Raw genomic sequence first — 24,451 nt, 5'->3', positions numbered from 1 at the left:
AACAGTGGCACGTTGGACGTGTTATCTAACGTCATTCCCTGCGACGATCTGCAGCACATTTGGTCGAGAGCTTCGGTAAGGTCAGCTAACTGGCTAGCTCCGGCTAACGCTACAGTAGGTGCATGTTAAAATGTGAAAAATTGCATGTTAAAATGTGAAAATTGCATGTTAAAATGTGAAAATTGCATGTTAAAAATGAATGTTAAAATGCATGTTAAAATGTGAAAAATTGCATGTTAAAATGTGAAAATTGCATGTTAAAAATGAATGTTAAAATGTGAAAAATTGCATGTTAAAATGTGAAAATTGCATGTTAAAAATGAATGTTAAAATGTGAATGCATGTTAAAATGTGAAAAATTGCATGTTAAAATGGGAAAATTGCATGTTAAAAATGAATGTTAAAATGTGAAAAATTCAGGGCTAACGTTGTGTGATGGCGGGAATGATGATAACCATCATGAGAATGGGGCGTTTGTGCTAATCTAGGTTAGGCTAGTTGGCTAACATTAGCTTAGTTGTGGTAGATGTACAGTGTATCACAAAAGTGAGTACACCCCTCACATTTCTGCAGATATTTAAGTATATCTTTTCATGGGACAACACTGACAAAATGACACTTTGGCACAATGAAAAGTAGTCTGTGTGCAGCTTATATAACAGTGTAAATTTATTCTTCCCTCAAAATAACTCAATATACAGCCATTAATGTCTAAACCACCGGCAACAAAAGTGAGTACACCCCTTATTGAAAGTTCCTGAATTGTCAATATTTTGTGTGGCCACCATTATTTCCCAGAACTGCCTTAACTCTCCTGGGCATGGAGTTTACCAGAGCTTCACAGGTTGCCACTGGAATGCTTTTCCACTCCTCCATGACGACATCACGGAGCTGGCGGATATTCGAGACTTTGCGCTCCTCCACCTTCCGCTTGAGGATGCCCCAAAGATGTTCTATTGGGTTTAGGTCTGGAGACATGCTTGGCCAGTCCATCACCTTTACCCTCAGCCTCTTCAATAAAGCAGTGGTCGTCTTAGAGGTGTGTTTGGGGTCATTATCATGCTGGAACACTGCCCTGCGACCCAGTTTCCGGAGAGAGGGGATCATGCTCTGCTTCAGTATTTCACAGTACATATTGGAGTTCATGTGTCCCTCAATGAAATGTAACTCCCCAACACCTGCTGCACTCATGCAGCCCCAGACCATGGCATTCCCACCACCATGCTTGACTGTAGGCATGACACACTTATCTTTGTACTCCTCACCCGACTGCCGCCACACATGCTTGAGACCATCTGAACCAAACAAATTAATCTTGGTCTCATCAGACCATAGGACATGGTTCCAGTAATCCATGTCCTTTGTTGACATGTCTTCAGCAAACTGTTTGCGGGCTTTCTTGTGTAGAGACTTCAGAAGAGGCTTCCTTCTGGGGTGACAGCCATGCAGACCAATTTGATGTAGTGTGCGGCGTATGGTCTGAGCACTGACAGGCTGACCCCCCACCTTTTCAATCTCTGCAGCAATGCTGACAGCACTCCTGCGCCTATCTTTCAAAGACAGCAGTTGGATGTGACGCTGAGCACGTGCACTCAGCTTCTTTGGACGACCAACGCGAGGTCTGTTCTGAGTGGACACTGCTCTTTTAAAACGCTGGATGATCTTGGCCACTGTGCTGCAGCTCAGTTTCAGGGTGTTGGCAATCTTCTTGTAGCCTTGGCCATCTTCATGTAGCGCAACAATTCGTCTTTTAAGATCCTCAGAGAGTTCTTTGCCATGAGGTGCCATGTTGGAACTTTCAGTGACCAGTATGAGAGAGTGTGAGAGCTGTACTACTAAATTGAACACACCTGCTCCCTATGCACACCTGAGACCTAGTAACACTAACAAATCACATGACATTTTGGAGGGAAAATGACAAGCAGTGCTCAATTTGGACATTTAGGGGTGTAGTCTCTTAGGGGTGTACTCACTTTTGTTGCCGGTGGTTTAGACATTAATGACTGTATATTGAGTTATTTTGAGGGAAGAATACATTTACACTGTTATATAAGCTGCACACAGACTACTTTTCATTGTGTCAAAGTGTAATTTTGTCAGTGTTGTCCCATGAAAAGATATACTTAAATATCTGCAGAAATGTGAGGGGTGTACTCACTTTTGTGATACACTGTATATGTGGATATATAGTCATCATCTCATCTCCTGCCTACATTTTTTCCATCCGTTTGGCAGAAATCCTTTCCCCAGTGACAACATGTTTACATGTTTGCTCTTATATAGGACCATATATATTGCTCAAACCTTTCATTTGGTCAGTTAGGCATTGGATTTACCCATATAAAATATGGGTTTGTCTCAGTTTTAGAAGTATATAGTGTGGTGCCCAATCTCAGTGATTTTAGTTACTATTAATGATGAGTTTTGTAGTTGATATAATGTCTTGAATGGTAATGAAAATTAAAAACCAAGCTAGCTAACTTAGAACTAGAAACCGGAAGGGGATGCAAAACCTGTGTTTTTATAGAGAGATAATCTGTGGGGTTGTTAATGAATTTAAGTTATTAATTGACTAAACTAATAAATAATTTTTGGAATGAGAAATATTTTTAATATGTCCCCTTGCAGAACACTGTAATGCAGCAGCGCACACTGCACAATGAGAATGTACTCATTGACAGGTGAGTATGTCAACAGGGACAGTGAAATCAGGAGAATGAGTGTGAGATTAGGCAGCACAATGACTGTATAAACCTGGGATACAGGAAGTGTCATCAGTTTCCTTATAAACGCTCATTCATTTTCCTCTTAATGGACCCTGTCCCTTTTGGACATTCTGCCCAGCACATGGGAGAGCAGAGTTTTTCCCTGTTCAGATATGGACACTTACTTTATAAGTGAATGTTAGCAATAATACTACTCAAAACATTGATCATTAAAATGGTAGCATAATCTCTTTAGTTTCACTCGCACGTTAAATTAATAAAGAGTGTTTGTCTGGAACTCACTTTCTGAGTGAGGCACAATAAGTCAGCCAGAACAGAGGTCATTTACATATGTCAATCTATAGACACAGTAAAACAAACAGTCTGTTTAATTTTAAGAGATAAATACAGTATATGTTCAAAAAAGATCACTTGAAGTAATGATTATTTTTGGTCCATAAACTCTCACAAATGTCAAATGTGGATATGAATATGGGTCTTGCTGTATAACTGTCAAATAAAGTAAAAAGTAATCTGATTCTGTATGAAGTAATTAGTATTTTTTATCAGAGAAACAAATTACAAATTGGATGCATTGCTGGTGTTGCTAATGATTTTAGTTTTTGATATGTATTGCCTGAGTATCAGTACATTTTATAAAAGTTTGAGGCTGTGAATTTAAGTAGTACTGTCTCTAGAGACATATGTAATAAATATGTTTTACTGTTTTTTGACACGTGTAGGCATGTAAAATGTGTATTTTGTAGCCAATTCAATTCGGAATTGTGAGTAAGACTTAAATCTGTATGTTTATATTCTGCCATTATGGTTAGTCTGTCTTATCTTTTCCCAGACTTTGCAGTCTATAAATTAGCACTTTATGGTCTGCATATCTATTTCCTTTCTTGTATAACTATTTGTTCTCTTGTTTCTCTGTCCATTTTCCAGTTTGTTACAATTATGACACGACCCAAATTTCGGCCTTGCCCAAACTGCCAGTGGTTGAACCAGGCAAACCGGAAGACTTGCCAGAGTTGCTACGATTCCCTTAGTTTAAAAAAAAAACTTAGAGAGAAAGAAGATTTCTTTAAGGATGGCCAATGGGGGCAAGGCATCCTTAAAAACAGAAATGCTGCCCGTGTTGTGGACTCTGCTCGTATAATGGTAAGCAGCAAAGCTCCTTCAAAATTTAAGATACCTAATGACTTGTGATTGGTGTGATATGTAATTAAATGTAAGTTGTCCTAATTAATTAATAAAGTTAGCATTAATTTGTACCATTTGTCTGCACCATAACAATTGTATATAATTTCATTGTTTATTTAAAAAGTTTATATTTCTGGGTTGAAATAATTTCACCTAGTGTTTTGCTTTTGTGATCCACCTACAAGACAAATGACAGCACATTAATTCTGTGCCATGACCAAACCATCTTGGCAAATAGGATATTTAATTTTAATCTGGGCACATGTAATTTTACTAAACATGTCTGTGCATAAATATTTGAGCTGTACCAAAAAAAAACATGGCATTTCAGTGTGTGGTCAAACTGGTTGAGCTATAATTTTAGGTTAATGAAATGTGTAATATAAATAACTTTGGGCCCGATGTCAGGCCCTGGCCATTTAAGGGGTTAATGAAGATATAGTGCATAGAGTCACTGCTAACTACTGTGGTTTTGCTCTTGTTTGTTTCAGGTTAGGAAACTGGAAGCACTGGGCTACATGCCCATATTATTTCTTGGAAAGCACGGCAAAACAAACTGCGTAGCTGAAGTCGTAACGTGTATGAGTCCACAGAAAGAGGGACATTTGAAGCTCTTCCTGGAAAAAATGACCAGAGCATATGAATTTATTCTCAGGAGTAAGATATTTTCTTCCTTTAGCACTAAATGTTTTTGTCAGCTTTTTACATCATTACGAATAAAAAATTTTTACATTTTAAACTTAAGTTACCTGTTTGTTTATTTTTTCAGACTATGAAAAGGTACAGGCTCCTCCAGTCACCAAAACTTTGGAGACAGCAGCAAGCCAGTTCCTAAACCCACCTCCAGGCGAAGAAACCTATGTGCTCAACCTGGTCCCTGACCCTTGTAATAACTAAACTTAAAGTAATATTAAAAATAAATCTATTTTCTTCCATAACACCCTCCAACAGTAACCTCCAACTCTCTCTCTCCTCCACCAGTAACCGCCACCACTGTCAGTTCTCCAGCCTCTACAAGCTACTGTGTTCCTGCTGCATCTCTCATTACCCAGACCAAGAGAAAAAGGAAGAAAGTGACACAGGAACATGAAAACATGGGTTAGATATTCTAATATGTCTTACTTCTTGTATAACACTGTAAAACTTGTAAATGTAAGTTAACTTTTTTGTGTATTTTCTTGGGTACAAGCTCCTCCAGTCACCAACACTTTGAAGACATCAGCAGCCAGTCAGCTGCTCCACCAACCTCCAGGCGAAGAAACCTCTGTGCTCAACCTGGTGCCTATCCCTCCTCCAGTCACCTCCACCTCCCTCTCTTCTCCTCCACTCCCCACCACCTCTATTTCTCCTCCTCCACTCCCCAACACCTCTCTCTCTCCTCCTCCACTCCCCTCCACCTCTGTCAGTTCTCCAGCTGCACCTCTCATTACCCAGCCCAAGAGGAAGAAAGTGAAACAGAAACAAGAAAACAGGGGTTAGATATTCTTTGCATATTTTTGCATTATCTCAATTTCTATTGAAAATACAACACATCATGGATTTTAGGTATTCTGCCATTATGTATCCTTTCCTTTATACATGATTAATATGATAGTTCATTGATTAAACATTTGTATATTTAAATGCAAGTTTATTTCTTGTGTATTTTCTCAGACTGTGAAAAGGTACAAGCTCCTCCAGTCACCAACACTTTGAAGACAGCAGCAGCCAACCAGCTTCTCCACCCACCTCCAGGCGAAGAAACCCATGTGCTCAACCTGGTCCCTATCCCTCCTTTAGTCACCTCCACCTCTTTCTCTCCTCATCTACTCCCCACCACCTCTCTTTCTCTTCCACTCTCCACCACTTCTGTCAGTTCTCCAGCTCCTTCAAGCAACTATGTTCCTGCTGCACCTCTCACTACCCTGCCTAAGAGAAAGAGGATGAGACAGACAGGGAAACAAGAAAACAAGGGTTAGTTTTGTTAGTGCTAAAAGGTCTTACTCCCTGTAAAGCTGCATTTGTTTATATCATCTCCATCTGTGATATGTATTATTTGCATGTTATTGCATTTCCGCATTTTACGCATGCTGTCATGATGAATACACATGCAGCTACTATTCCTTATTCTTGTCACCTATTGAACAAATTCTAAAAATGTATGAGATGATTTAGAAATACAAAGAAAGAATCTGCAAGGGGAAAAAAGTTTTGAGTGTCCTGCTTTAATAGTTGTACATAACTGTGAGACTAACCTTTTATTTTATTTCAGTTTAAAAGAGTCATTAAGTTATTTTTCAATGTTTCTATTAAACATTTAATAGAAAATTGCACAGACATCTTTAGTGTGTATTGTCTTTGCCTTTATTACAGCTTCTGGGTTTTTTTGGGAAACTTGCTTTAAGTTTTTCAAAGAAACCTGTAGGTATAATTTAACACCAGCGTTTTCTCTTAGAAATTGTTTACTTGGATCGTAAGGAGCAGAAAATGCAATGTCAAATACACGGATGCCCAGGTTTTGTAGACCATGATTGAGTATGGTTGTTAGGAGTACCCATTCTAAAACAGGAACAGTTTTGGAAACTCCTGTTTCTCTCTTATTTTCTTTTAATTTCCTCTTCCCTATGCATACGTAGGATTAGCCTTTTAACATAACACTGTATTTACTGTAATTACTTTAGATATATCTCATGAAAAATTTATAGTTTAGCGCATGACAGTAGGTGAAACCTTTTTATTAAAAAAAAAGTATTACTGTTTGGTTTCACTGGAAACATTTAAATTTTAGAGGTTGAGAGAAGCATTTCATCTATTGTCTTTTGTGTTTTACTTTTAGTGTGCAGAAAATGTAGCAGGCAGAAACTTTTCCACTTTGAGCAAATACTTGAGAGAAGAATGAATGAGGTAAGATGCTAGAACTTGAGATATTGTCTGATTCCCTGATATAGTTGATGGATCTGAAAAATAAAATTAAAAATACTTCTGTTCATTCAGAGATACTGAAACAAAGTGTGAAGTCCTAACCTATAACCTGTCACTTTGGCATGTGTTTGTGTGATAGGGAAAAGCGGAAGTGAAAGTGCGTTGGCTGCCTTGCTCTGCTTGGTAAGAAGTAGTCAATAATACAAGAATGTTCTATAAATACAAGAAATCCCTATTTCTGTTGGTGTCCAAAACATCAGCCATAAAACTAAGAAAGGGGGTGTTTAAGTGATTTTATTGAATTTGCTTGTTTATACCAAGGTTTTTTTTTTTGTGTGTGTGTTGCAGTGGGAAAGACTGGGATGACACGTGGGAACCTGCCAGTGTAATAGAGAAGAAAAATAAATAATAACCACATTTTGTTATAGCACACAGTGTCAGAATACTAGTACAAACATGAAATAAAAGTTCTGAATACGTAATTATGTATCTGTCTGAATACACTTTAATTTTGCCATTCTTTAGAAACTGTTCTGAAACCTAACAATCAATTGCAGGGAGTAAATGACTGCTACATAGTGACTGTTTCAGTATGCAAAAACTCTCTGTTGCTTAAGGACCTATTTATCAGGATAGCTGAATAGCTTCTAAGTACTCATCAAAAAAAAGTATAACTCAAGATTAATGTTTTTTTTATCTTTGTACTACTGGTCTGTCATGTATGGTGGTATCTCAATCCTTCACTGTTATGACAATGCTATGGTAAATGTTTAATTAATGTTTTACCTCTTGTTTTACTTTGGATATTTGTTATATACAGTCCAATGCAAACATTTAGATATTCTGGTGAGATTACTTGTATTAGTTTTCAAGTGAAGTTAAAATTTTCAGTTTCTGAACGCTGCACAGGATATACAGTATATACTGTATATCTGTATCAGGCCTTTAATAGCATGAAATCTAACTATTCCATTTACTGTGTGTATTTTATCTTCTAAAAGCTATACACAATACGTGTTATGCATCAGTAGGTGTCAGATGTGTCAGATGTGGTAGGCTGAAGGTTTGGTTGAGTATGCAATGTTTGCTTAGTATTCAGATTGCTGGATAATACTATTTACTGTTCACCTCAGGCCTTTCCATTTCTGGGATGTGACGATTATGCTAGTGACGGTGATCAGAGGACGTGTCAAGAAGAAATCCAATGTTGACAGACAGCATGTAGTGGGGAATACAGCATCTCTACAGTTACGCAGGTATTATTGCAGTAACAGTGTTCTGTTAAGTATATAATGTTACTGTACATTCAGTTAATAAAATTCAACTTTGGTGGACAAAGTTTGAATTACACTACATTGCCAAAAGTATTCGCTCGTCTGCCTTCGCACGCATATGAACTTGAGTGACATCCCATTCTTAATCCATAGGCATTGATATACAGTTGGTCCCCTTTTTGCAGCTCTTACAGCAGGTTTGGAACTCTGCAGTTATTGAATCAGCAGAGCGTTCCAGACTTTTATGTAGTATGAGCCGCCTCAGAACTTGGCGACCCTGCTCTGTAACTTTACGTGGTCTACCACTTTGGGGCTGAGTTGCTGTCATTCCCACGACTGGACTTGTTGCACAGGTGGCATCCTATCCTATCACGGTACCACGCTGGAATTCACTGAGCTCATGAGAGCGACCCATTCTTTTACAAATGTTTGTAGAGCACCTAAATTCAATGATTTGGATGGGTGAGTGAATATTTTTGGCAATACAGTGTATATTCATTGATTTTGCATGTGTTAGCTTGATAAAGCCATCGCCCAAATAATTTTAATTTTGCATTGTTTCTTGCAAAATATTCTATTTGAATCTTTATTTCAAAACATATATATATACAGTATATATTGAAGGAGAGATGCTGTAGCTGACTGTTGCTGTACAGAAGCTTAGTAGAAATTGTCTTTCTGCCTGAAGCAGATCCCTAGTTCTAGTGATGTTTCCTGACTTTCTATGAATTATTTTCATTTGTTTATTTATCTTTTGCATTTAAGGATCTGTAATGTTCACCACACCATTTGAGGACTGTGATTGCTGTGAGATGTCTTCATCATGAGGTGGAGGTGATCCTTTGTCTCCAGTACGTTCCAGCAGGACTGGAGCAGCAGTAGCACTGGAGGCCCCTGATGCCTCCTAGCTGTTCAATCAACCTTATCTGAGAATGTCTGTCAGGAACTACTCTCCATGGTGCAACAAGAGGCAATATGAACTTCATTTTTTATTTTGACCTCATGGACCAGAGACATTTCAGATGATTATTACTGAGCAAAGATAAACAGATATTTGTTACGCTGGGTTTTGACTTCATAATGTTTTGTGTTTTTCACCGAGTATTGTTAACTGGGTTGTAAAAACATCAGTGTGACTGTCTCTGAGATGCTACACATTCAGAACGTACTGTAGACCTGGTTGGTTGGTGCTGCATTTTGTGGGACACTGTATGTTGTTTTTAAACAGATCGGAAGAATCAAATATATCTTGTATCTAGCTTCTGTAGCCTTTCAATAAAAGGCCATAAACCATTTCACATTCATTCTCGTGAAGTACTACACTTCATTTCTGTTTTTATATTGTTGCATTTATTTAAGTTACTTTGGGTCAATAAAGATATTTTGATACCTTTACAGGCAGTGTTTATTTTTGTTTAGCTGGCCTAGTCCAAGCATTATTATTTATTAAGTCTTCTTAATAGGGACTGCATTTACAAACATGATAATAAACTACTATTCAGCATTGACACAGCATCATTACTTAATTATTAACCAAACTAAGTTTAATGAGTGTACGACTAGGCGAATGAAGTCTAAAACATTCAAAATGATCACACAAAGTCCCTACATACCCTACTGTTATTGAACATTTAAGACATTGTTTGCCACTCCAGAAGTCAGGCAAGTAAGGTGTTCTTTTGGTATGGTTTTGGACTTACTTACAGAAAGTGACATCCATGTTTTCCCGCACTCGTCCACACAATTGCATTTCATTTTATAGGGTCCCTAAGTAGTACCATTATATTCCCTACACACTTGAACATGGGATGTTTGTTCATGTTCGATTATGACACTGTAGAATGTTCAAAGTATTTATCAACTGCAGTTCCCATAACCAACACGCATTATCAAGAGACATGTAATGACTGATGGGTAAACTTTTCTGTAACCTCCTGCAAATTGAAGTTCCCTTCCAATGGAACATTTTCACTTCCTATGGTTTGAAATCACCATTAAAATGTCTGAATACCCTGAGCAGTCCATTCTGCAAGGAACTATAGGGCAAATGGAATGCTCAAGTGTTAAATATTATGCCATCAATGTTGAGACCAGTGGTTCTCAATCCGTTCCCCCCCCCCCCCGATGGATTTTTGCTTCAACACAACTTACTACACATTGGGATGAAGTGAATGTGGAAGAACCACCAGTATTAGTAGAGTAGGGATATTAGTAGAGTACTGATAGAATGACAAAGTCAAAGGCTCCATGAACTCACCCTGCCTCCCTGAGCCTTCGAACGTGTGTTTTGCAGAGTCACGCCATAGGACTTACTTAGAGCTGAACATCCAGTGTCGTATCTCCTTGACCTTTCAATTTTGCTCTGGCAACATTCGACAGATCCAATTTTCGTAATCCTGCAACCTTGCTTTCCCTGACTTGGCCTGAGACAATTTTAAACTAAGTGGGAGGAACAGGAAATATATTTCAGGGGGGTCTAGAAACACCAGACTTGTGCGGGTGCACTTGCCTCGATCTTCTGACCTTGTGTTATCTCACAACCCTAATTTTTGTTGTTAGGGTCTGATATTACTAAAGCTCCCGACTATTACCCATAGAACTAGGGGTCATATCTTCAAAATCAGATATGAATACCAGAGTATTCAGTATTCAGAGTTGGAGGCTGTACTGCCTCATTCCACCTTGCCGGACCTTCTGACACACGTTTTGTCGAGTCGCTTCTGTAGGCCTGATCTGGTACACCCAGGCAAATATCTCCTCGACCTTTTGACCCAGAGCCCCAGAACTTGGATATGTCAGTTGGCCCCTGGCCACCTCTGAGTTTTGCGATCCTGCAACCTCATTTTCCCTGACTAGGCCCAGAAGGCCATAAAAAACACTTATCTTCAAGTAATGTATATGTGCAAGACCTTATTGGCCTGGTCAGGTCTTGATATATAATATAATTCTTTTCTCAGTGGTAAAGGAAACATTACTCAGACAGGAAGCTTAGAGGTCATGGCCTACACCTATTCCATATCTCACTGCTCTGTTTTCTACATGTCATAAATTCCACATTTAGTACATACTGCACATGAATTTGCTTGTACAGTCATCTAACAAATCACATAAATTATACATTCATTGTAGATGGGGAGAACAAGCCACTATTTTCTTTGTGAATCATGACGTGAAGTCATTATAATTGGGAATTTTATGTACAGTGGTGTTCAAAAAAGTAGCAGTCCAACACCATTAACCTGATAAATCACTGTTTTTAGTAGAAGTGATATTTCTACATATCAAAAAATTTACTTGAAAGTGTAGTAGAGTAGTGACAACAAAACAAACCCAACAATTAGGACATGCATGCCGCTCATTCTGAGTAATCGAAGCATTGATTGAAAGGGGGTTGTTCAAAATAATAGCAGTGAGGAGTTCAATTGGTGAAGTCATTCATTCTGCAGAAGAACGGGTGTCAATTTTGGTCCTTATTTAAGGTAGGATGGTGGCAAATGTTGCACAGGTTGGTCATAGCGCATTTCCTTCTGAAATACTGGGTAAAATGGGTTGTTCCAGACATTGTTCTGATGAACAGCATACTTTTATTAAAAAGTTGATTGTAGAGGAAAAAACATACAGAGAAGTGCAGCAAATTCTAGGCTGCTCAGCTAAAATGATCTCAAATGCCTTGAAGTGACAACCAAAACCTGAAAGACGCAGAAGGAAGCATGGAACTACTGTTCAAAAGGATCGAAGAATAGCCAAAATGGCAAATACTCAGCCAGTGATCACCTCCAGAAAGATCAAGGAACATCTGAAGTTACCAGTGAGTACAGAAGATGATTAAGTGAAGCCGATTTACCAGCAAGAAGTCCTTACAAAGTCCCGTTGTTAAGAAAAAGACATGTCCTGAATGGGTTCAAATTTCCCAAAGAACACATTGACTGGTCCAAAGAGAAATGGCTCAACATTTTGTGGACTGGTAAAAGCAAAATTGTTCTTTTTGGGTCTAGTGGCCGTAGACAGTATGTCAGATGACCCTCGAGCACTGAATTCGAGCCAAAGTACACTGTGAAGACAGTAAAGCATGGTGGTACAAAATGATGATATGGGGATGTTTTTCATACCATGGTGTTACGCCTATTTATCACATACGAGGGATCATGTATCAGTTTAAATATATCAGAATACTTGAGGAGATCATGTTGCCCTATGTCAAGAAATGTCCTTAAAATGGGTGTTTTAACATGACAATGACCCAAAACATCCTGGTTACAGACAAACAAGATTAAGGTAATGGAGTAACCAGCCCAATCCCCTGACTTCAATCACAGATAGAACTTGTGTTCTGAGATCTATTTTTTTGAGGCAAAACCCAAAAATGCAGAAGAACTGTGCAATGTAGTCTAATCATCCTGGACTGGAATACCTGTTCAGAGGAGCCAGAAGTTGGTCGACTCCATGCAACACAGATCTCAGAAACAATTGCTATGCCACTAAATATTAGTTATTATTAGTGAAATATTAAAGTAAAGTGAAACCTCAAACATTTTTTTCAGTTTATAGATACATTTTTTGAGTTTTTAAAGAAAAATGCTGGCACTGCTATTTTTTTGAACAGCCTAATATTCATTTTTCTTAACTTTCTGTAAAGGATTAACACAAACTGGCTACATTTTGTTAATGTTTTGAATTAGAATTGAAAGTGTAGTATTTTCAGTGCATTTGCATTTATTGAAATAAAAGTTATAATAATGATTTTGTGCTTTATTCACTTTTTTAAAACCACTGCTATTTTTTTAACACTACTGTATAATGGTATAAAGGTAAAGGTATACTGTATAAAGGTGATTAACTATATGCAGTTTACAAATCTTTTAAACTTATATATGGCAACGTGTCAGATGTAAAATGCCTAATTATAGTTAGTCAATTGAAATAAAATGCCTTATCCTGTTATAGTGTAAGGATTGTACTATTACCAGTTTGGTGCTGATGAAAACTGATGTTTCTTTCTTTGAGAAGTTTATATTATTTGGCCTATGGAGTTTTTGTTTGCAATCAGTATATAAGCTAATGCTATTGACATAGCAGACTGGGAGTAGGCACTGTTGAACATGAAAGCAGTCAGCAGGAAAGATCTCCAGTAGTGCACCTTGGTAGAATGAGCTGGTGGCTGAAGGTGGTCCTTCATATCATGCTACCATTCTCTTCTCTGTCATTGCCTCCAGGAAGTCCAGAGACAGCCATTTGACTGCACTGGTTTTCCTGATTATTGGTTGTTCACTGGGTAATTCACTTGAATTACCCTGTGCATTTCATTGCTGTCCAAAGAGAAACGGGTAACTGCAAAGTGGTAACTTCACAGCAAAAAGCAAAAATGTTTCAAAATTTTAAGGCAAGTTAATGTAATATGATTTTATTCCAAGCAAACGAAAAAAAAGAGATACTTATTTTGGAAAGCAATGATTTACTGATAATATTATGCATATAGTTCTTAATCATTGAAATCCATTTATAATAAATATTTGTGACATGCAGTATATTCATCTATATTTATGTGATAGCTCAGTGGTTAAGGTACTGGACTAGTAAACAGAAGGTTGCCGGTTCAAACCTCGCCACCACCAAGTAGCCACTGTTGGGTCCCTGAGCAAGGCCCTTAACCCTCAATTGCTCATTGTGTTCAGCTCACTGTGTAAGTCGCTTTGGATAAAAGCGTCTGCTAAATGCTGAAAATGTAAATGTATATTTGTATTTATTCGAAAGCTTGGAGGCACAACTGCAGACACAGTTTATGAAAAAAAGTAGTTTATTAATATTTGAATAGTTTAACATTACATATCAAATGACTATACAAACAAATTACAATATGGGTACTACTGATTTTATTCCTTTATATTGCAGTAAAGTTAGATGTGGTCATCAGAAAACACAACACCTCGATTTGTTTGTTGTTTATTAGGATTTTAATGTCATGTGTTACACTTTCGGTTACGTTCATGACAGGAACGGTGGTTTATCTTCAGACAAGGTTCATCAGTTCACAAGTTTATATCAAACACAGTCATGGACGATTTTGTATCTCCAATTCACTTGCATGTTTTTGGACTGTGGGAGGAAACTGGAGCGCCTGGAGTAAACCCACGCAGACACGGGGAGAACGTGCCAACTCCACACAGAAAGGACCCAGACTGCCCCACCTGGGGATCGAACCCAGGATCTTCTTGCTGTGAGACGATAGTGCTACCAACTTAGCCACCGTGCCGCCCACACCTCGATTTGTGCTAGTACTCTGGTTGCATGGGTCAGTGTTATGCTCGTATATTGTAGTGATATAATATGTGGCAAAAAGTGTCTGTCTTTTGCTAGTACACGTGATAATAATATGTGGTAGTAAGGGTCTGTTTTGTGCTTGTATGTTGTAGTGATATTAATATGTTGTGCTAGTATGTTCAGTGCTATTAACATGTTAAAGTAACATGTACAAGAGGGCCATATCCAAGGTATTAGTATCTGAAGCTGAGCTCTATGGAACAATTACAGAATGCAAGTGTTATCATCTGAGCTTTGAGAACTACTGTCATAATACTCATCGCAGGAGGTCTGCAGCAGGAAGTTGCTGCCATCATTTGATCCAGAAAAAATGTGCAGATATGAGTCTCTTACATGCTTTTGAACAGTTTTAGTTTCCCACAGCCTTCTCCGGATGACACACAGAAGTCCTTTGGAACCTTCCTCTGTCAGACTCCACTGGGAATCTTAATAGCAACAAAACATACATCACACTGTGTAACACAAACAATACATTTGAATTCAATTTAATTTACTCAGCATTAAAATAGCAGTTGTAGTAGTTAACTTTATGAACAGTCATGTATGTTCATGCTGTGTAAATGAATGCAGTATAATATTAAAATACACTGTCTTACTCTTCATTGGCTGATCAGAAACCAGGAGGAATGTTAGCTCCTTCAGGGTGTCTGCACGAGCTGTCAGAAACTTCCAATGTTGATCCATTTCCCTCACCAATATCTGCTTCTCTTCTTTCAGTCTTCTCACAGCCATGATGTTGTCAAACACCATTTTCTTTGTCCTTAAATCGACAGAATCTAAAATGCATGAATACAGGTGCAAATAAACTCACTGACACTTTTTAAAAAAAATCCCTAGCTTCTAAGTGGGTTAGCGCACTGGTCACCAATCTCATCCACAAAGTGCCAATGTGGCTGCAGGTTTTCAATTCAAAGAATAAGGAGCACACCCCTTATACTAACTACTGAATTGTTTAAGACCTAAGTTATTACAGACATTGCATATTATTATTTATGAACAAGTTCTATAAAGTAGATCCGAGTGGCTGCAAGTATAAAACTGAGTTAGCTGTTTGTACACCCATGCCATATGCGGTCATACCATTGCATGGTAGTTGCCAAGGCCATGGTGTTTCTTGGTAGATAATGGCATCCATGCACAAAGTTCGGTTAGATGGAGCAATTCTGTTGTACTGTTCCACCAGAGCAGCCAATGTCCTCTTCTCCTCCCTGATTTTTCGCCGTATTCTATGCCGACCCTTGTTGCTGTCTGAAAAATATGCAGTGTTCGTGCAACATTTTTTTTTTAAAGAGCAATTCTTTCCAATTAAAAATGCAGTATATCACTGTTATATTTTAACTCCAAATGGTTTGCATAAATGTGTCATTTTAAATTGAACCATACCTGTTTGTTTGTAAAGACGTTGTGAGCGTGTCTTTATGCTTGTTACCAGGGCTTCAATTTTGCTGCACAGAGCCTGGGGTGTGGCATCTTGATTGGCAGTTGTTGCTGCAAAGAATGATCAGACCCTATTAATTTGTATTGACAAATACAGTATAATATGTAAATAAATAAATATTAATGTTTGGTTATAATAATTTGGTAGCAGTCATTATCTCACCTTCAGCCCACTCCTTAACATCATTAACCCAGTCTTCTAGCTGGCTCTCTGCAACTGCCAACTGGGCTTTCAGGGAGTCCAGATTCTCTAGTTGACTTTGGAGAGCTTTACAAGTCTGCAACAACAATGATGTAGTAGTATTTAACCAAACCAACAGCCTCAGCTAGATATGCTTCGAACACAAACCAATAAACATCTGCACAAACATTACTAAATGTCTTTACCTTCTGATATCTCTGGGTTAGTGAAGAGGCCATATTTTGAAATTTCTGCTTGTTCCATTTCAATGACAAGAGTGTCAACATGTCTGCACGTCCTGCAATCACAGTGGGACATGATCATCATCTAGTACTGTGGAAGATCTTTCTGGTAGTGTCCATGCTGTTATCGTACCTGCTTTTGACATGTGTTTCGTAGTCACAGCAATCCTGGAAAGGAAGGCATTGCACTGTTCTACCTCCTCACCTAGTGTAGAGCCAGCATTTTCCTGGTAAGCCCCACTCCATTTAACCTAGATTAAATAACGGAAAACTCTCCAAAATTACTGATGTTGGTAAAGATCAGTACAAAGGTATGGAAAGGTTTTGTAGGCCATTTATCTTCTATCACAGAATAATGTGCCCTTACCTCACATTTTAAGTCATGGGCTTTGGCGTGAAAAACAGATAAAAAGGGTCTCATGTTCAGAAGATGTTGGAGTTCTGGACAATCTTTACAGACTCTTTGAAGGTAAGGCCAATATTTGCAGGTAACGTCAGTGCAGAAAAAAGTTATGTTTCCACGACTTGCCAGCCGTTTCTGCATGAACAGTGGATAAGCAAAAATTTCTCCCCTGTACATGTTAAGGGCAGACAGGAGCACCCCGTGTCTGCAAACTGCAAGCTCCAGCCCCTCCTCATCCACCTTGCTGCTGGATTTGTGAGCAATCTCTCTGGCCGCTGTCCATTCCCCTCCACAAACACCTTTTCCAGATACCTACAGTATTGAACATTTCAGTTAGTGAGATTGCCCAAAGTTAAAGACAACAGATCTTTTACTTAAATTTACAAACATCTTTATAAAGAATTGAGATAACTTCTTTGACTAAACAATTATAAGTCTCTTGATTTGAAGATTCAAATGAAAACTACTTTCGAAATTTTACATGTTTAGTCTTTTGGTGAATGTAGTCCACAAAACTAGCCACATCCTGATCTTTCGAAATGAAGACACCTTCAAAAAGGGCCTGCTCTTCAGTTCTTAGAAGAAAAAATAAATAAATAAAAATAGTTAACAATAGTTTTTAATATATCCATACAAATGCACTATTAAATATATATGCACTATATATACATATATATATATATATATTAGGGCTGTCAAACGATTAAAAATTTTAATCGCGATTAATCTCAGAATTTCATATAGTTAATCGCGATTAATCGCATAAAAAAAAATCTGTGTAAATGTTATAGAAAACAAGGATTTTTAAGTGAAATGTTACAGTTAAAATGGTGAACACATTTTATGCTAAATGTACTGATGTTAAAAACTGCTGGGACAAGAGAAAACTGTTTTATTCACTCACATACTAGGCAGTAATACTATCCAGTGGTTTAATGGACGTTTCTACACGAACTGAGTGTGTTTAGACTAGGGTGGCCAGATTCATAGTAACAAAAAGGAGGACATTACACCCCAAAAAGCCGGACATCATATTAGGAACAGGGGGACATGCTACTGCAACACACAGAATGAATCCAGAACCCATATAACAGAGTTTTTGACCAATTTAAGCAAGAATTATATAACAAATGACTGTTTTACTCACTAAATGTTGTGTCTTTTCATATTTAGGTCCGTTCATCGCTGCCTCAAAAGTTTACTTTTTGGCATTTTCACCGCGTTCCTGATCATGAGAGCTGAGTGATTGACTCAGGTAGCGGTGTTTACAAAACAGAGAGGGCGGGCGAAATTCATCCACCCAATCACAGACTAGCATTTAGAGGGCGGACCTTCTCCGATTGGCCAGTGGTAGCTCTATAAGGAGTCAAATGAGGCTGTTAAACCAATGATATACAAAGCATTTGTTTCGACATGTACCTGAGCCAATGGTAAATAATATTGATCAAAAATGAAACCAGTTCACTCCAAAAGGAGGATTTTTAAGTGTCCATCCTAGCGTTACGTGAATGGAGGACTGGCAGCTTCTTTATTATGCAAGTGCATTACTACGACACTACGACGCTCGGTTACATTATGATAACAAACCGCAAATGAAAAACGGTGACATGTCCGACATTAAAACGTTTGTTCTACCAGTCAAGTCTCAACATGAACTAGAATTTGCGTTAACGGCACTCATTTTTATAATCGCGTTAAATTGAGATTGCGTTAATGCATTATTATCGCGTTAACTTCGACAGCCCTAATATATATATATACACACACATATATATATTTATTTATTTTTAATGCAACCATTAGGACATTACACAATATTTGGGATACCTTGCTGTATTCTTGAAACGATAATGCTTGCGATTTCCATCCACAGACACAGCAAGCATATGAGGGGTGCAGGCAGGACAGATAAAGTTATCCTCCTTGCAGATTTTGTCGACCTCATAACATACAGCAACCCATTCCATAAAGCTCTTATAGAAACGGTCTGCAGAGATCTTCCCTGTCTAATTGAACACAGTAAAAGTTATAAAAAATGTGCAATGTTTACCATCACACTATAAACATATTTACAATACTGAAAGCTACAAAAGTTGTACCAACTTACACGGCCAAAGCGAACGGTTCTCTGATCAAGCATTTTTAAAAATGCTTGACAAGACAAGCCTGGTGCTGCCATTTTCATTTCTTGGAAAGAAGAAAAGACAACCACAGAATAAACGGTGGAGAAATTGATTGTAGCAGGCCATTGACCACTTCTTAGTAGATCATCAACTCCAGCGGTCCAGACAGACTGGCATTTCTCACAGGTCAGCTCTGGCAGGTTGAGATTATATCTTCCTACACAGTAACAATAACAAGTACAACATATGTTTGTTATACTGTTGTTTTCTTGTTTTATAACATACTGTAAGGCGTATCTTGCTAAAAATGTGTCAATAAAATGTCAGAACAAAGTAGCTTAGCAGGTTAATGATGTGCAGTATTTCATATTCAATCAGATTAAAGTTTATTAGCTACACATATATATACCTTGCACCTATACTCATTAGCCTTTTACCATGTACAGTGTATCACAAAAGTGAGTACACCCCTCACATTTCTGCAAATATTTCATTATATCTTTTCATGGGACAACACTATAGACATGAAACTTGGATATAACTTAGAGTAGTCAGTGTACAACTTGAATAGCAGTGTAGATTTACTGTCTTCTGAAAATAACTCAACACACAGCCATTAATGTCTAAATAACTGGCAACATAAGTGAGTACACCCCACAGTGAACATGTCCAAATTGTGCCCAAATGTGTCGTTGTCCCTCCCTGGTGTCATGTGTCAAGGTCCCAGGTGTAAATGGGGAGCAGGGCTGTTAAATTTGGTGTTTTGGGTACAATTCTCTCATACTGGCCACTGGATATTCAACATGGCACCTCATGGCAAAGAACTCTCTGAGGATGTGAGAAATAGAATTGTTGCTCTCCACAAAGATGGCCTGGGCTATAAGAAGATTGCCAACACCCTGAAACTGAGCTACAGCATGGTGGCCAAGGTCAAACAGCGGTTTTCCAGGACAGGTTCCACTCGGAACAGGCTTCGCCAGGGTCGACCAAAGAAGTTGAGTCCACGTGTTCGACGTCATATCCAGAGGTTGGCTTTAAAAAATAGACACATGAGTGCTGCTAGCATTGCTGCGGAGGTTGAAGACATGGGAGGTCAGCCTGTCAGTGCTCAGACCATACGCCGCACACTGCATCAACTCGGTCTGCATGACCATCATCCCAGAAGGAAGCTGACGCACAAGAAAGCCCGCAAACAGTTTGCTGAAGAAAAGCAGTCCAAGAACATGGATTACTGGAATGCCCTGTGGTCTGACGAGACCAAGATAAACTTGTTTGGCTCAGATGGTGTCCAGCATGTGTGGCGGCACCCTGGTGAGAAGTACCAAGACAACTGTATCTTGCCTACAGTCAAGCATGGTGGTGGTAGCATCATGGTCTTGGGCTGCATGAGTGTTGCTGGCACTGGGGAGCTGCAGTTCATTGAGGGAAACATGAATTCCAACATGTACTGTGACATTCTGAAACAGAGCATGATCCCCTCCCTTCGAAAACTGGGCCTCATGGCAGTTTTCCAACAGGATAACGACCCCAAACACAACCTCCAAGATGACAACTGCCTTGCTGAGGAAGCTGAAGGTAAAGGTGATGGACTAAACCCAATTGAGCACCTGTGGCGCATCCTCAAGTGGAAGGTGGAGGAGTTCAAGGTGTCTAACATCCACCAGCTCCGTGATGTCATCATGGAGGAGTGGAAGAGGATTCCAGTAGCAACCTGTGCAGCTCTGGTGAATTCCATGCCCAGGAGGGTTAAGGCAGTGCTGGATAATAATGGTGGTCACACAAAATATTGACACTTTGGGCACAATTTGGACATGTTCACTGTGGGGTGTACTTACTTATGTTGCCAGCCATTTAGACATTAATGGCTGTGTGTTGAGTTATTTTCAGAAGACAGTAAATCTATACTGCTATACAAGTTGTACACTGACTACTCTAAGTTATATCCAAGTTTCATGTCTATAGTGTTGTCCCATGAAAAGATATAATAAAATATTTGCAGAAATGTGAGGGGTGTACTCACTTTTGTGATACACTGTATGTGCACATACACAATTGAAGAGTTTTATTTCAAAATTCTGCATATCTGTTTGTAACAATTTTGGATGATGTAAAATGGGAACGCATTTTTATTTCTCTAATAAAGCTGATATTAATCATAATATCACATTAATATGTCTTACATGTGTAAAGGTCACTCAGAGCAACTAATCTCACAAAAAAATTTATTGTTGGAAGTTGTCTATAATGTGTTTTTCAACTAAACAATTACTGACTGTAGCCTATCTGGTTCTGTACAACCTATCAACCCCCAAAATGGAAAGGGACACCATAGGACAACTACTGAACAAATATAATTTGGATGGTGGACTATTGTTGGCACTGCTGTGTTGTGGTATAGTATTGCAAAGACAAAGAGGACAGTGTCATCATGACAGTGTAACTGCTGTGCTTAGAAATTAATATCTGATCAGTAGTGATCTGGTCATCTGATGTACAGAGTAGCAGGGTTTACAGTTGGTACAACATATGTGGTACAGTTACTAATTGTAAGCCTATAAAGTTCATTTATATGGTAGGTGTTTCTGATAGAACAGTCACTGAGTGTAGGGACAAGGTAGGTGTTTCTAAAAACAGTGAATTTAGCATATACAGAAAGAAATCAGGTACTGTGTTATAAAAATGTGAGTGATTAACACTATGATAAATTGAATAATAAGCCTAAGATAGAAAACATCTAAATGTTTGCAAGTACGACAAATACATCCAATCTATATCCTTACCATTCATTGTGATAAGAGTGACGGCCTTTCCTGGATTGACTTTCAGTGCCTCTGGTGGGCAACCACATATTTGGCCAGGCACTGCCACAGGTAAAGACCGCACTGAAAAAACACAACAAACTTCACATTTAATTTAATTTTTCAAATTAAGAAGAATGCATAAATAAGAGAATATAACAATATATTCTACACAGTCAAACTAAAACTTACCACTCTGAGAAAGATGTTGATCATTGATGTAAGTGGTTGGAGCCAAAGGGTGGAAGAAGCCTGATATCAAAGCATCTCTGTTATGAAGTACATATCTAGTGTGTACCTCGATGTCACATTCAGCACAGAAGAATGAATGTGGTAAGCAGTCTCGACATCGTATGACAGCTGGATTAAATTCCACATTCTCCTGAGCCAGCATGCTGTTCACCAGACGTGGTCTCTCTTCCCTCCACCTGTCAGAGAACAAACTATTGCGTATGCTCCAGTCTGAGGAAGCCAAAATGTCTAGTTCAAGACACAATATACATACCAAAATTAGGAGCTGTGGCCACTCCACCACTTGTGTCATTAGAAGGATGAGATGGACCGTCATCATTAGGTGGCTTACTCCTGTGACCATCTGTACCAAACAAAGTCAAATTAATTATTTTTACAACTTGTAATGATTCAAATAAATTGCAATATTACTTGAACACTGCATATTGACCATAATTTGAGAGATTTCTGCTTGACCTTGGCCTCTGATACACCTCATTCCCAATACTGTCTCTCTTTCTCCACCGAACTCTTTTTTCAGGTGCCTTCATTGGTTCACTAGTATTATACGGGCCCTAAATGTTTAGATAAAGACAGTTTTAACTCAAATTATCAAATGTGTAAGAAACCAATGTGCATTTTATCCCCCCACAGATATATCACAGTTCACAGTTCAGTACCAAATAATTTAGATTTATTAACATTTTTACTGCTGAAACTATTGTGACTGTCTCTTTTCAGTACATTCTCTTGCTATAAAACAGTATACCATACAACAGCAGTGCACAATAACGTGGTAAAATGATAAATTTAGATAAAAATTTGAAAATAAACACTCCTGCCTGAAGCTCTTCAAGGTGAGTAAGACTCCTAAGTTCAGAAGCTACTTCTTCTGCTTGCAGGTGCTCAAGCAGGTCATCAACACTTCTGAGCTCATTCTCTAGCTCCTGCTCCCAATCACCCATTGCAATAGTGTGACAGAGAATAGAAAACACAGTAACAGACTGAAAGACAGACAAACAACAAAAACAACACAGAAAATAGTATATTTATCTTTAACAAATAGAACAGCACGACAACTAATACAAACAGACAAAAAATGGATTGACAGATAGATGGACACATGGCTCTAAAAGTGCCTTTGGGTAGTTTAACAGATATTTATAATTTAACTGGATTTGAAAGACCTGTTAAGAGACATTAAAGAAAAAGAAAAACATTTATAATATACAAAGACTTAAGCTGTATCCTAAGTTGTGCCCTATTCACTATATAGTGCTCTACTTTGGGGTGATGCCATTTTGTAGTGGTGTCCAAACTTAGTGCCGAATTTTCAGTGCACTGTAACAATCCCACAATGCACTGTAATATGTAGGCTATGACCGAATTGTGTGAGCCGTGTTTAAAGCTCTACAAACACACAAACTGAATTATGAATCATTAAAAGCATTGTGCCTTTCATGGAATAATCTTTGATCATTATGTTGCTTAGAAACTTCAGCCTCCCATTAACAAACTACATGGGAAAATATGTAAAATTCATGGCCTTCAGTGGCTCGTAACTACCACAGGCTTATATAGGCAAACGTTCACTGCTTCAGTTCTTCGGCAGTCCTTATGCAGTGCTGATTTCACTTCACGCCTTCATACGTTATTTATGTGCGCTATCTTTCAATCAAACTGTTGCTTCTTAAAGAAAGAGCTACAACTAAGCTAATGTTAGCCAACTAGCCTAACCTAGATTAGCACAAACGCCCCATTCTCATGATGGTTATCATCATTCCCGCCATCACACAACGTTAGCCGTGAATTTTTCACATTTTAACATTCATTTTTAACATGCAATTTTCCCATTTTAACATGCAATTTTTCACATTTTAACATGCATTCACATTTTAACATTCATTTTTAACATGCAATTTTCACATTTTAACATGCAATTTTTCACATTTTAACATTCATTTTTAACATGCAATTTTCACATTTTAACATGCAATTTTTCACATTTTAACATGCATTTTAACATTCATTTTTAACATGCAATTTTCACATTTTAACATGCAATTTTTCACATTTTAACATGCACCTACTGTAGCGTTAGCCGGAGCTAGCCAGTTAGCTGACCTTACCGAAGCTCTCGACCAAATGTGCTGCAGATCGTCGCAGGGAATGACGTTAGATAACACGTCCAACGTGCCACTGTTCGGATGACTAAAAAACTTTATTTCAAAAGGACGTTCCGATTAAATTGCCTGTAACCAAAGTGCAGTATGACTATTAATAATCCCAAAGCTGAAAAAAAGAAAGAAAAAAAGGACTGCAGTCCTCTTTTAGATTGGCCAACATTATTTGGCTTTGACTTCCACAAAACTGCATTAAATACAATACCTTGTAATATATAACGTTTATATGGTGTCTCGAGAGGTCTACACAGTGGTACCTCGGTATACATCCTTAATCCGTTCCAGAACCTTGGACTTATACCAAACGAATTTTTCCCATAAGAAATAAAGGGAAAATGATAAATCCGTTTCCATGAAAAAAATCCTATTGTTACTGGCATATTATACGTTAATTGGGTTGTATAAAATAATTTATAAACCGGATAGTTCCGGTCCTAAAATCTGATGGG

At 38.2% G+C, this 24,451-nt stretch overlaps 2 protein-coding genes and 1 long non-coding RNA gene across 3 annotated transcripts; 1 reads left to right on the top strand and 2 right to left on the bottom strand.

The window, feature by feature from the left end:
* The first annotated feature begins 3,665 nt into the window (after positions 1 to 3,665).
* LOC134320835 (mucin-2-like) lies at positions 3,666 to 7,284 on the top strand. Its single transcript, XM_063002471.1, has 9 exons — positions 3,666 to 3,869; positions 4,403 to 4,568; positions 4,681 to 4,797; positions 4,893 to 5,009; positions 5,101 to 5,385; positions 5,565 to 5,864; positions 6,727 to 6,794; positions 6,952 to 6,995; positions 7,161 to 7,284. Exons 1-9 carry the CDS (start codon positions 3,666 to 3,668, stop codon positions 7,219 to 7,221), a joined length of 1,362 nt encoding a protein of 453 aa, XP_062858541.1. The 3' UTR covers positions 7,222 to 7,284.
* A 6,654-nt stretch (positions 7,285 to 13,938) lies between these two features.
* Positions 13,939 to 18,807, bottom strand: LOC134320834 (uncharacterized). Its single transcript, XM_063002470.1, has 11 exons — positions 18,775 to 18,807; positions 18,495 to 18,673; positions 17,149 to 17,242; positions 16,632 to 16,979; positions 16,398 to 16,515; positions 16,229 to 16,320; positions 16,005 to 16,119; positions 15,788 to 15,892; positions 15,485 to 15,652; positions 15,001 to 15,180; positions 13,939 to 14,829 (listed from the first exon to the last, which is right to left on the bottom strand). Exons 1-11 carry the CDS (start codon positions 18,805 to 18,807, stop codon positions 14,609 to 14,611), a joined length of 1,653 nt encoding a protein of 550 aa, XP_062858540.1. The 3' UTR covers positions 13,939 to 14,608.
* Positions 18,808 to 18,822: 15 nt separating this feature from the next.
* LOC134320819 (uncharacterized) lies at positions 18,823 to 21,827 on the bottom strand. Its single transcript, XR_010013748.1, has 3 exons — positions 21,781 to 21,827; positions 21,571 to 21,672; positions 18,823 to 19,007 (listed from the first exon to the last, which is right to left on the bottom strand). It is a non-coding gene; the product is annotated as an uncharacterized LOC134320819 (long non-coding RNA).
* Positions 21,828 to 24,451: the final 2,624 nt, after the last annotated feature.

The sequence above is a fragment of the Trichomycterus rosablanca genome, chromosome 9, assembly GCF_030014385.1.
Source record: "Trichomycterus rosablanca isolate fTriRos1 chromosome 9, fTriRos1.hap1, whole genome shotgun sequence".
In the NCBI taxonomy this organism is placed as follows: Eukaryota; Metazoa; Chordata; class Actinopteri; order Siluriformes; family Trichomycteridae; genus Trichomycterus; species Trichomycterus rosablanca.
This window is presented reverse-complemented; position numbering and strand designations above follow the sequence as displayed.

What these genes read in the sequence shown, in the direction of transcription:
- LOC134320835 (XM_063002471.1), top strand. Translation starts at nt 3,666, where the DNA reads ATGACACGACCCAAATTTCGGCCTTGCCCAAACTGCCAGTGGTTGAAC. An exon ending in CAACCTGGTCCCTGACCCTT is followed by an intron (nt 4,798 to 4,892) that starts GTAATAACTAAA and finishes CTCCTCCACCAG; the next exon opens with TAACCGCCACCACTGTCAGT. An exon ending in TGGCTGCCTTGCTCTGCTTG is followed by an intron (nt 6,996 to 7,160) that starts GTAAGAAGTAGT and finishes TGTGTGTTGCAG; the next exon opens with TGGGAAAGACTGGGATGACA.
- LOC134320834 (XM_063002470.1), bottom strand. Translation starts at nt 18,807, where the DNA reads ATGCTTGATCAGAGAACCGTTCGCTTTGGCCGT. An exon ending in GAAACACATGTCAAAAGCAG is followed by an intron (nt 16,321 to 16,397) that starts GTACGATAACAG and finishes CTGTGATTGCAG; the next exon opens with GACGTGCAGACATGTTGACA. An exon ending in ACGTCTTTACAAACAAACAG is followed by an intron (nt 15,653 to 15,787) that starts GTATGGTTCAAT and finishes CATATTTTTCAG; the next exon opens with ACAGCAACAAGGGTCGGCAT.